General features: G+C 37.3%; 1 protein-coding gene across 2 annotated transcripts in view; it reads right to left on the bottom strand.

Moving 5' to 3' along the window:
• UACA (uveal autoantigen with coiled-coil domains and ankyrin repeats) overlaps nt 1-13,294 on the bottom strand; it is a 95,988-nt gene that overhangs the window by 11,326 nt on the left and 71,368 nt on the right. For both annotated transcript variants that reach the window (XM_047074434.1, XM_047074435.1), the window contains exons 10-15: nt 12,582-12,650; nt 8,603-8,710; nt 8,037-8,069; nt 7,432-7,530; nt 1,539-1,575; nt 608-660 (exon numbers count right to left, since the gene is read on the bottom strand). In XM_047074434.1, the coding sequence (XP_046930390.1) occupies nt 608-660; nt 1,539-1,575; nt 7,432-7,530; nt 8,037-8,069; nt 8,603-8,710; nt 12,582-12,650 (399 nt within the window). The remainder of the gene's footprint in view (nt 1-607; nt 661-1,538; nt 1,576-7,431; nt 7,531-8,036; nt 8,070-8,602; nt 8,711-12,581; nt 12,651-13,294) is intronic.

Below are 13,294 nucleotides of genomic sequence, written 5' to 3'. Positions count from 1 at the left end.
ATTTATCAGTTCAGGCCATGGGAAGTGCTGACCTTCCCATGCAATGCAAACCTGTATCTACCGGAAGCAGTATAAACAGGTTAGAAAATCAGACAACACTACCTCTTGGAAGCTTTCCTTATTCTGAGGTGAGTTTCCAACACACAGGATATATATTGGAATGCAAGGAAAAATACATTTCAAAGTCCAAAAAAATGACTTCTGAAGTCAATTAGAGAGACTTTTTTCAAAAGAAAAAAAATTAGAAAGTCAAAAATTAGAGAGATCAGTTGGGAATAAACTGACTTCGTAGTTGGCTTCCCCTTTATATGGGTAAATATGAAGAGTTAACCGAACACGGTTAACGAGGCTTACTATCAAAGACAATGAACTTGTAATTCAAATCTCTTATTTAAGCTACTGTCGTCAAAACACTCTAGAGGGCACCAGAAACAGTACTATCGGCTTTTATTAAACTCAGAACACCAAGAACAACTTTTCTTTGAAAATGAAGGCCTTATTCAATGTATACTGAATTTCTGTATTCCATTTTCGTATTCAATTAATACACAATACTGTTTTCCTCTTTTTAAAAAGGTACAAATATTTTTAATTAAAAAACAATTACCTGTGAATCTGTCATGTACATTGGACCCTGTTTGAGAAGCATATCTTCTTTTCCTACATAAATCCAAATAAATGAGATCTTAACTGAAATACTCATACCAAATAGGCTAAGAATTAATTTGGTGTTATTATCTCTCCTCTTATTCAAACTAAAGAAAAGCATGAGTTAAAACATAAAGTTATCCTCGTTCTAAAATACCCCTGTTTTTCTTTATTTTTTCTAGACACATAAGGGAAGTATCTATATTGTTCTGAGTAGAAACTAAGTTGGTTTTTAGAAATATATAAGACTGTTAGACTAAATAAGCTACATGATTATTATAAAATACATATCTTATAATCAGTCAAAATAAAAATGGTGTTCTTTACAACTTACGGGATAAACATTACTATTGTACTTAAAGGATAATTTAATATTTATTAGGAAGCAAAAAATGGATTTTGTAGAGAAATTCTTTAGAACTAGCAAACAAAAAACCAAAGTTAATACTAATTACATATACTCTTAAGTAAGAAATAATTATTTATGTAACTTCTCATTTTAAAATGCTTCCCTGCATTGAGACTATATCCAAAGATTTCTCCAAATGAGAAAACTATGTCATGTTTCTTTTCATAAAAAAGAAGCTCCAAATATCACAAGACAAATATCTACTAATCAACAAGGTAAGTTTGGCCATTCATACAATATCCAACTTAAAAATACAAGTGGCTAGGGAACATCGGAGCCTCAGGATTACCAGATTTTCTGTTCGAGGCTACAGCAGTCATCTTAACCTCTTCCTGCTTCGATGTGTTGAGGTTTAACACACAAGTAGTTGACATTTAGCAGCAAGAAGGGCATATACAGTTAGACAAAACAAACAGACGTAAACATTCTCCCTTGTCCGAACTGGGTGAACAGTCATGATAATCTATGCTTCCATACTTACGGTTACTGAAATGACTTCCTGATCCTAAATGATCACTCTGAAATCAGAAGCATAAATTAAAACATTTGGGTGAATATTGCTTCATTTTGTTACATTCTGTATCTATTTCAGTTCTAAATGATCCAACCATTAAAACCACATTTTCAACATTCCTTGTTTCTCCCGAGTATTACTCTACTTTAAAACCACAAAAAAGTCACAGCACTAGCAACAATTAGAGAGATCAGTTGGGAATAAACTACTTCACTAGGCATTTTAATAAAAGCAGCCAAGTGTTCCAAGGAAAACTTTTATTGCTCAAAAGAAAAAAAAAAAAAACAAACAACCGAGCCCCAAATGAACTACAACAACTTTCAGCGCATGCTCTTTGCTGCTGTTTTACCTCAAAAGGAAGAAGCTGCCACCTGTGCCTCCAATACTGACTCTACCCCTATTGGGAGCGGGAACCCTACCTCACTGCCTGTGAAATATTGGTGTAACCTCTTTTTTCAGAATTTATAAAATACAGAAAACTTTGGAAGGCAAAGGGAGACAGAGAGCAGAAAAGGAAACTGAGGCACAGACCTACACACAGTTAGTAATCAATCCGTCAATGTGTCAGTTAGGAAAAGGAGAATAAGAGAAATTTTAGGTACTCTGAATTGAAGTGTGTTTGAATTGCTCCTTTTTTTTTCAAGTCAGAATCTAACAAACAAACTGAAACATATACCTTCAAGAGTAAAGATACACAGAGGTGAAATTTAACCAAGGAAGTGAAAGGCCTATACTCTGAAAACTAAGAACCTTGATGAAAGAAACTGAAGATGACAAAAACAAATGGAAAGATATTCCGCACTCATAGACTTGAAGAATTAATACTGTTAAAATGTCCATACTACCTTGGGGCTCCTCGGCAGCTTAGCCGGTTAAGCGTCAACTCTTGATTTCGGCTCAGGTCACGATCCCATGGTTCATGGGATCGAGCCTCACTAACAGCGCAGAGCCTGCTTGGGATTCTCTCTCTCCCTCTCTCTCTGTCCCCTCCCCAGCCTGTGTGCACACGCACTCTCTCTCAAAATAAATGAATAAACTAATTTTAAAAAAGTGTCCATACTACCCAACGCAGTCTAGAGGTTCAATGCAATCTGTATTAAAATATCAACAGCATTTTTCACAGAACTAGAACAAATAATAGTAAAATTTGAATGGAACCACAAAGACCCCAAATGGCCCAAGCCATCTTGAGAAAGAAGAACAAAGCTGGAAGTATCACAGTCCCACATTTCAAGATAAATTACAAAGCTGTAGTAATCAAAACAGTCTGCGGGGCGCCTGGGTGGCTTGGTCGGTTAAGCGTCCGACTTCGGCTCAGGTCATGATATCACGGTCCGTGAGTTCGAGCCCCGCGTCAGGCTCTGTGCTGACAGCTCAGAGCCTGGAGCCTGTTTCAGATTCTGTGTCTCCCTCTCTCTCTGCCCCTCCCCTGTTCGTGCTCTGTCTCTCTCTGTCTCAAAAATAAATAAACGTTAAAAAAAAATAAAAAAATAAAAAAAACAGTCTGGTAATGGCACAAAAACAGACACCTAGATCAACATAACAGGACAGAGAGCTCAGAAATAAACCAGCGCTCATACAGTCAATTAATCTATGACAAAGAAGGCAAGTATATACAATGGAGAAAAGACAGCGTCTTCAACAAATGGTGCTGGGAAGACTGGACAGCTACACGCAAAAGAATGAAACTGCACCACTTTCTCATACCATACACAAAAAATAAACTCAGAATGGATTAAAGACCTAAATGTGAGATGTGAAATCAAAAAGCTCATGGAAGAAAACACAGACGACAATCTCGCTGACGTCAGCCACAACAACATTTTTCTAGATGCCTCCTCTGGCAAAGGAAACAAAGCAAAAATTAATTACTGGGGCCACATAAAAATAAAAAGCCTTTGCACAGTGAAGGAAACTATCAAAAAGATAAAAAAGCCACCTAGTGAATGGGAGAAGATATTTGTAAATGATATATATCTGATAAGGAACTAATATCCAAAATACAGGAAGAACTTATACAAGCCAACCCTCCCCCAAATAATCCAATTTAAAAAATGGGCAGAGGGCCTCAAAAGACAGTTTTCCAAAGAAGATATACAGATGGCCAACAGATACATGAAAAGATGCTCAGTACCACTAACCATGATGGAAATGCAATTGAAATCACAATGAGATATCACCTCACACCTATCATAATGGCTAGTATCAGAAAGACAAGAAATAAGAAGTGTTGGCAAGGATGTGGAGAAAAAAAGAACCCTGTGTTCTGTTGGTAGGAATGTAAATTGGTGCATCCACTATGAAAAACAGTATGGAGTTTCCTCAAAAAATTAAAAATAGAAATATACCATATGATCCAGTAACTCCACTGCCGGATAATTTACCCAAAGAAAACAAAAACACTAATTTGAAAAGATATATGCACTATGTACAATAGCCAAGGTGTGGGAGCAACCCATGTGTCCACCCATAGATGAATGGATAAAAAAGATATGGCATATGTACACACACACGCACACACACACACACACACACCAAGAACTATTTGGCACTTGCAAACCATGGATGGACCTCGAGGGTATTATGCTAAGTGAAATAAATGAGACAGAGAAAGACAAATGCACTTATATGTGAAATCCCCAAAACGAAACAAATGAACAAACAAAAAGCAGAAACAGACACATAAATATAGAGAACAGTTTTATGGCTGCCAGAGGGGAGAAGCTAGGGGAATGGGCAAAACAGATGAAGAAGAGTGGAAGATATAGGTTTCTAGTTATGGAAGGAATAAGTCATGGGGATAACAGGTACAGTACAGGGAATAGCATCGTAACAGTGTTGTATGGTGACAGATGGGAACTACGCTTGTGGTGACCACAGCATAACACACAGAGTTGTCAAATCACTAAGTTGTACACCTGAAACTGTGGGTCAACTATTTTCAATTTAAAAAAGGATGTGCAGATGTAGTTTGTGTTTGTGTATCTGTATTAGTACTAATAGCTATGTGTCAAGGTGATATAGGTGACCACAATAAAAATGGTCCATAGTTCTATAAATTAATGCCACTTCCACTAATCCTTAGTGCCCCAAGGGTATGGAAAGATATCTGTAGGCTTAGTTAAGCTCTTTGTTAGATGTAATATTAAATATTAGAGTTTGCAATAGTTGCTAAATGGGCTTATACATGTATGGGTTGGGAGAGGCCTATCCGCATAATAAGGAGTTCAAAAAACTTAGTTTGGGTTTATTACCTTTACTTGACTACTCACATAAAAATGGATTGATGAGTTGTCTCATAAAATTAGTCTCATTCTAAAATACCCGTATTTTTCCACGTTTTTCTACAAACATAAGGGAACTGCCTACATATTATATATACAAAGAATGTAGCATTTCTGTTGGCAGTTTAGGAGGAACTTTTAGCATGTGAGAGGACACAGTTGTAAATATTCAATATTTATAAATAATGCATTCTTAGTTTTTATTTTTTTTATTTGTTTTTTTTAATTTTTTTTTTCAACGTTTTTATTTATTTTTGGGACAGAGAGAGACAGAACATGAACGGGGGAGGGGCAGAGAGAGAGGGAGACACAGAATCGGAAACAGGCTCCAGGCTCCGAGCCATCCGCCCAGAGCCTGACACGGGGCTCGAACTCCCGGACCGCGAGATCGTGACCTGGCTGAAGTCGGACGCTTAACCGACTGCGCCACCCAGGCACCCCGCATTCTTAGTTTTTAATGGCTGCTGTCACAAATACTGGATCACATGTAAAGTGGACCCTCTAATTTTCTTTTTGAAAGTAAAAACTTATTTCTAATGTAAAAATTCATCAAAATGAATTATTTATTGACTAGAGAAAATGTCCCCACTATACTATGTGCAAAAGTTACAAAACGATATTCCCACCTCTGGCTGAATGTGCATGTAACACAAGTTATGCACAAAGCAAGTTCTGAAAGGAGATCAGTCAGGTACGAAGAGTGCTGGGATCATAGGTGTGTTTATCTTCTGTTTTTAGTCTAATAATATTTTCTAAATTTTCTAAAATAAATTATGTATTGTTTTTATGAGAAAAAATGTGTTATTTTTCTATAATATATTATAATCTTACTGAAAATTATAGACTTGACTCCAAGTTTGTCTACAGCTCCAGAAAAACATGTTAGTCTTAAGATGTGAGTGTCCGCTCGTAGAAGAAAATACAAAAATAGCACTCAATTATAGGTATCCAACTTTGATCAATACTTCAAAAATCCTATATTCACAACTGTATTTTCTCATTCAAGCCATACTGAGGATAAAACTAGTCAGACTGCCTGGGTTCAAGTTCTGGCCCTGCCACTTACTATTTATAGAGCCCCTCCATGCCTCAGTCTCCTCACTTACAAAGCAGAGTTAAAGTAAAATCTACCATACAGAGTCGATGTGTTTATGAAATGCATGCAAAGCGCACAGAGCAGTTCCTGGCACATGGTTGGTGTTATGAGCTGTTAACTGTTACAAGTTTCACTATTAACCTTAAAAACAGACATGTTCAAATGTGAAAGACAGAAGCCACTATACTAGTTCTAAATTAGCCTATAAACCTGTATCTCTGAATAATCTTCGGGATTCAGTCATATAAATGCAAACATGCTTTTATTTTTTTCAATGTATCGAGGCATAAAATACATGAATATTAAGTGCACAGTGCAATACATTTTCTGCATATGCGCACCCTGTGTAATCACAACCCGGATCTAGAACATTCCCTGCACCCTCAGAAGCTTCTTCATACCTCTAGTCAGTAACCCGTCACCAAAAGGTGGCCTCTACTCTGACCTCGTTCACTATAGATTTGTTTTGTCTGATTCCGAATTTCATAAAAATGGAATCATGAAGTATGTACTCTTTGTGTCTGATTTCTTTCACACAACATTATGTCTGTGAGATTCATCCATGTCTTTACTTTTTGTCATAGCTACATGCATTTTTTTTCATTTACAAAGAAAAAAATTACTTTTGTTATGTCCTTTGGAGTTCTATTCCCCAATGAAGATAAAAGATTCACACTGAATCAGCCACCTTCTTCAGTGACCCCAGTGATGAACATTTATCAAATATATATTACGGCCTTTCAAAACAAACCTGTGCAGTTAAAAATCAGGAGCGTGGTCACTGTTGGTGCAAGAAGTGTGGGTAGTGACAGGAAGTAAGAATGAGGAGGCTTTTAGGTATTGGAGATGTTCTGCTTCTTGATCTCAGTGTGTTTGACTTATGAAAGTTCTTCAACACATATACACTTTAACAAGTGTACTCTATAATGTATACTGTATTTCAACAAAAAAAAATTTTTTTAAAAACCATGACTTTGGAAAACATAAGAGCTAACTGATCCAACCAAAGTTGAGTATACGATCTAAGACTTATTAAGACACTACTCTCACCAAAGTGGTCTACTTACGGCATATATACACAGACTCTTGAGATAAGCCTGGAAAGATACTATTCATTTATGACACTTTGTTATTATCACTATCACAATCATTGCAGATTTACAGGTAAAAGTATGAAGTTTTGTAAAGGTAAAGATGGACAAAGAGGCAAGCTAGGGAAGAGATACTGGGACGGAAGAGAACGCCAGGCACACATTGGTCAATTTCAGGCGTCTCGTTTAACCTTTACAACAACTCTGTGGAGAGGGGGACAATCCCCCCCAATTTTGCGAAAGCGGTAGCAAGCTCAGAGACTTTAAATGAATTGCCCGAGTTTGCACAATAAAGAAAAAAGCGATCATTCAAATTTAAGTCTGACTCCAAGTTCCTTATCACTGCCCATTTTGTGTTATATGAAATAATTTATTTAAGCTTTCTATACCTCAAAATATTTAAATCTATTTTTCAGAGCCTCGATAGTTCTCAGGCTTTCTTCATGTTGCTTTTCTTTAGCTGCCAAAAGGGACTTCAGCTTTTCTTTCTGAAATGGAAAGGAATAAATACAGAGCAAAATCATTCTGTGCTTGCAACTGGGTTAAAAATGGGTTTCAGAAAATGTGAATTAAAATTACTTTAATTTTTTTTAGTATTTTTAACTATTAGTAGAGTTGAAAATTTCTACAAGTATACTAATATAGAACACATACCAACAATACAATGAAAAATTCAAATGTCTGTTGTTTGTTTTAGATCTTATTATTTTCAGACATTTTGTTTGTAGTGTTTAGAACTTTACATCTTTTCATAAGAAGTTTCACAGAAAATCAGGCATTCAGAGGCAGTGACAACAAAATGTTTATGATAACCCATGCTACTGTACTTAACGTGTATTTTCACAGTCACACGTACGTTTTGTTTTCCCCTTTAAGCAATACCCAGAAACAGAATCCTCATCCCCAACTCAGTTCAAGATTCAAACCTCTCCAGCAGTACCATTTTCCATTTACGTAAGATTTTATATCTTTAAAGTAAAACCTATCATCCTACCTCACTTTCCAGATCATCAGCAACCATTACTTCCTAAATTTAAAAAGAAGAAAAAATGTACTTTCGTTATTAAAAGGCATGAACTTGGCGAGTATCATTTTAAAAGACTAGCGTGTGTCTTTAGGATTGGGAACAAGGACACAAGAAGCACACGTCTCTAGGTGACCAATTCTGTGGTCTGAGCTTTCATCTGTTTTTCCCACTAACCAGGCTCAGATGTACTGATTCTCCTGAGAACCCATCACTTATCAACTCCTACTTACTCCTCTTCCTCACGTCTTTTGTCTGCTCCTTCCTCTCCAATCCCGGGGCCCCCACTAGAGTTCAGAGCTTTGCTATCACCATTTACCAACAGTATTTCTCTGTTCTTACATGTGACACTGAAAGTTTCCTGTAAAGATCCCAGTAAGATATAACTTTCCTCAAGGGCAAGGACCTGGCTGTACCTCCTTTAGCATCTAGCACGGTGACTTAATGTGACAGGCGATCATTAACGATTTGTTGTCAAGGACGATTACTGGTAGTAAAACATTTTAAAAATTTTTTAGATGATGTAGATTCTTTACCTCATTCAGCTGTAGTTGTAAACCGTTGACTTTATCCAGTAATATTCTCTGTTCTTGCTGAATTTTTCTCAACCTCTCTTTCAAATCTTCATTTTCAATCTCCAGATCCTTAAATAGTAAAGATAACAGGTGCTAGACTGGCCTTAAAAGAGCAATTCTTATGGAAGAAAATTTTAGAAGTAGTTTGCTACCATGTATGGATGTATACATCTATACAACGGCTTTAAGTCCAAATACACAATAGTTTCGATGACATTTAAATGACCTAAAATTTGTAGATCAGAAATCATACACAGTCATACTCATTTTATCGTGCTTCACTTTACTGTGCTTTGCAGACACCGTGTTTTTTACAGATTGGAAGTTTGTGGCAACCCTGCACTGAGCAAGTCTATGGGTGTCATTTTTCTAACAGCATTTGCTTACTTTGTCTCTGTGTCACATTTTGGTAACTCTCTCGATGTTTGAAACTTTTTAATTGTATTTGTTACCGTGACCTGTGCTCAGTGATCCTTGAGGATACTACTGTAACTGTCTCGGGGCACCACGACCTGTGCCGATCTCAGATTATAAACTTAACCAACAAATAGTGTTTATGTTCTGACTGTTCTACCCACTGATCCTTCCTCTACCCCTCTCCCTCTCCTCAGGCCTCCCTAGTCTCTGAGACACAACAATACTGAAATTAGGCCAATTAACAACCCTACAGTAGCCTCTAACTGTTCAAGTGAAAGGAAGAATCACATGTCTCTCACCTTAAATCAAAGGCTAAAAAATGATTATGCTTGAGGAAGGCATGTCAGAAGCTGAGAAAGGCCCAAAGTTGGCTCTCCTGTACCCAGTTAGCCAAGTTGTGAATGCAAAGGAAAAGTTCTCGAAGGAAAAAGGGCTACTCCAGTGAACGAATGAATGATAAGAAAGCAAAACAGACTGACTGCTGATATGGAGAAAGTTTTAGTGGTCTGGATAGAAGATCAAACCAGAACCATCCACAACATTCCCATAAGCCAAATCCAGAGCAAGACCCTAACTCTCTTCAATTCTATGAAGGCTGCTAACATATCATCCATGCTACAGTTCATGGATCAAGGAGTAATTTCAACTTTCGAGGCTCATTAGTTAAAAAAATACATTTTGGGGGTGCCTGGGTGGTTCAGTCGGTTAAGCATCTGCCTTAGGCTAAGGTCGTGATCTCACGGTTTGTGAGTTCGAGCCCTATGTGGGGCTCTCTGTTGTCTGCATAGAGACCACTTCAGATCTTCTGTCCCTCTCCCTCTCTCTGCCCCTCCTCTGCTTCCTCGCTTTCTCTTGCACTCTCAAAAATAAATTTTAAAAAATTTTAAATAAAAAAAAATAAGTACATTTTGTATGTATTGTATGGCTGCCTTAGGTAGAGATTCTTCTGATGGATCTGGGCAAAGTAAATTGAAAACCTTCTGGAAAGGATTCACCTTTCTAGATGCCATTAAGAACATATCAACATTAACAGGAGTTTGGAAGAAGTGGATTCCAACCCTCATGGAGGACTCTGAAGGGTTCAAGGCTTCATTGCAGGAAGTACCTGCAGATGTGCAGCAAATAGCAAGAAAATTTGAGTTAGAAGTGGAGCCCGAAGACGGGATTGAATTCCATGATAAAACTGATGACTTGAGGAGTTGCTTTTTATGGATGAGCAAAGAAAGTGGTTTCTTGAGATGGAATCTACTTCTGGTGAAGATCCTGGAAAGATTATTGAAATGACAACAAAGGACTTAGAATATGACATAAACTTAGTTGATAGAGCAGCAGCAGGGTTTGAAAGGATCAGCTCCAATTTTTTTTAAATGTTTATCTCTTTATTTTTGAGAGAGAGGGAGAGCGAGAAAGAGAGAGAGAAAGCAGGGGAGGAGCAGAAAGAGAATCTCAAGCAGGCTCCACGCTGTCAGCATGGAGCCAGACATGGGCCTGGAACCCATGAACCTTGAGACTGTGACCTGAGCCGAAATCAAGAGTAGGACGCTTAAATGACTGAGCCACCCAGGCTTCCTGGATCAGCTTCAGTTCTGAAAGGAGTTCTACTGTGGGGAAAATGCTACCAAACAGCATACTACCAAGAAAACCTTTGTTAAAGGAAGAGTTCATCGATGTGGCAAACTTCATTGTGATCTTTTTTTTTTTTTTTTTTAAATTTTTTTTTCAACGTTTTTTATTTATTTTTGGGACAGAGAGAGACACAGCATGAACGGGGGAGGGGCAGAGAGAGAGGGAGACACAGAATCGGAAACAGGCTCCAGGCTCCGAGCCATCAGCCCAGAGCCTGACGCGGGGCTCGAACCCACGGACCGCGAGATCGTGACCTGGCTGAAGTCGGACGCTTAACCGACTGCGCCACCCAGGCGCCCCCATTGTGATCTTATTTTAAGAAACTGCCACACTCACTTCCACCTTCAACAACTCACCACCCTTAACAGTCAGCAGCCATCAATACCAAGGCAAGACTCTCACCAATAAAAAGATGACAGCTCACTGAAAACTCCAATGACGTCTAGCATTTTTCAGCAATAAAGTACTTTTCTTTTTTCTTTTTTCTTTAAAAAAAAATATTTATTTAAGCAATCTGTACACCCATCATGGGGTTCGAACTCATGACCCCAAGATCAAGAGTCGCATGCCCTTCTGACTGAGCCAGCCAGGTTCAGCAATAAAGTATTTTTTTCATGTTTATTTATACTTATTTTTGAGAGACAGAGAGGCAGTGAGAAAAGGAGACAGAGAATCCCAAGCAGGCTCCACATTGTCAGCACAGAGCCTGATGAGAGGCTCGAGCTCACCAACTGTGAGATCATGACCTGAGCTGAAATCAAGAGCCAGACACTTAACCGACCAAGCCAGCCGGTTGCCCCAGCAATAAACTATTTTTAAATTATGATATATACATTGGGGTTTTTTTTAGATACAACGCTGCGTCACACTTAACAGGCTACAGTAAAATGCAAAAATAACTTTTCTATATACTGGGAAACTAAAAAGTTCATTTGACTCGCTTTATTGCAATATTTGCTTTGCTGCAATATTCACTTTATTGCGATGATCTGGAACTGAACTGCAGTCTCTCCGAGTTATGCCTACAGACGACGGTCCTATGCTGTCTAGTTAATACAAGCATATACAACACAGCAAGCCACCATGATTCTAGTAAGTACAAAATAAAAGAATCACCTGGAAATAGAAAATAGAAGAATATGCCACTTTAACTTCTGTTTAACATCTCTCAAGTTCATGCGAGTGTTCTACTGCTTTTGCTAACCTAATTATTATTTCAGTGCTCTGATGACATGTTTAAGGCTCCAATTTAGGGCTATAGTTCACTTTCTTAATACCACATAGTAAACTAAAAAAGCCCAAATAAAATGCTTTTGTTTTATCGTATGGAAAACAGCTATACAATGTATATTTTAACGGTGTTTCAGTCATAAAATAAGCCGTTTAATTATGGAATCTTCCTCTGACATTAATCCACATAATAATTATTTTTTGAACACTTTGATGAACATAAAATATTGTGTGCTTAACAAATGATTTTTTTGATCAAAATAAAAGATACTTGCATTAGACAAAAGTAAATATTTATTTACATTAATAACTATCATTTTTAATCACAATATTTAAACTTGTATTCATCTTTTAAAATAAATACAAACTTAGAATTTATGGCCCAAAACAGATATATTTAAATCAACAAAAAGTTACGTAAAGTTGTTAAATTATTTGCTCCTAATACATATGAAACCAATACTTTCTGTAAGATAATACAACCCAACCATTTGTTTCAAACATCTTTTAGAAGATATGGCAAGAAAACAGAATCACAAAACATAACAGGCTGCCCTCCTTTCTCCCACTCATTTTCTCTCGTTTCTTGTTCCTTCTCCTCACCCGACCCCACTACAAACAACACTGCCATTCGCTGCAAAGGAAGACACCACTTTTTTCTTCTTACCTGAATGTTTGGATGCTCCCTCTGACCTGACTTCATATTTACTTCATCTAGCATGTATGGCAGATTTCGCTTTGGTGAAACATAAGAAAACACAGGTTAGCAAGTAGGAAAATACAGAGAAGGACATTTTCCTCAGTAGGCAATGATCAGCGCTCTGAAGCTTATCCAACGCTAAATTTTGCTGTACAAAAAACACAAGGTGGCAGTGTTTCCACTTAAAACTCCAAATGGATGGCAACTCTTAAGTTTTCAATAAATCAAGTATGATGTATTTTGAAATACGAAGACATAACAAAATTTAAAATCTGAATTGTGAAGGGTTTATTTTAACTAAAGTCACCAAGATTTAAAAGGTAGGATTCACGCTAGACCCAAAACTAACATTGCGTTAGAAGGCAATCATCAACTATTCCCAAAGGAAAAAATCTAGTATTGAAAATGAAGAAGGAGGGGGACTTACATTAATGTTAAAATGAAATATGGAAATTATTTACTTTTCTAAGCACTGAAAAACAAAACAAAGGGTGTGGGAAGAAAGAGAGAGACAATCCTCTGACCAGAGCTATACAGAAGATCTCTAAAATGACTCGGTTCAGGACATGTCGTTTTGTACACTGACCGCTTTGAAACCTTACTCCAGCCTACAGATGTGCTTTCATAAAAACATTAATAAGACAGCGTAAAACCTTTTTTTTGGCCCCAACTGACCTTTT

Source organism: Lynx rufus, unplaced genomic scaffold (assembly GCF_022079265.1).
Source record: "Lynx rufus isolate CCGP_SWC_20201006 ecotype Redwood Valley unplaced genomic scaffold, mLynRuf1.p SCAF_13, whole genome shotgun sequence".
NCBI lineage: Eukaryota > Metazoa > Chordata > Mammalia > Carnivora > Felidae > Lynx > Lynx rufus.
This window is presented reverse-complemented; position numbering and strand designations above follow the sequence as displayed.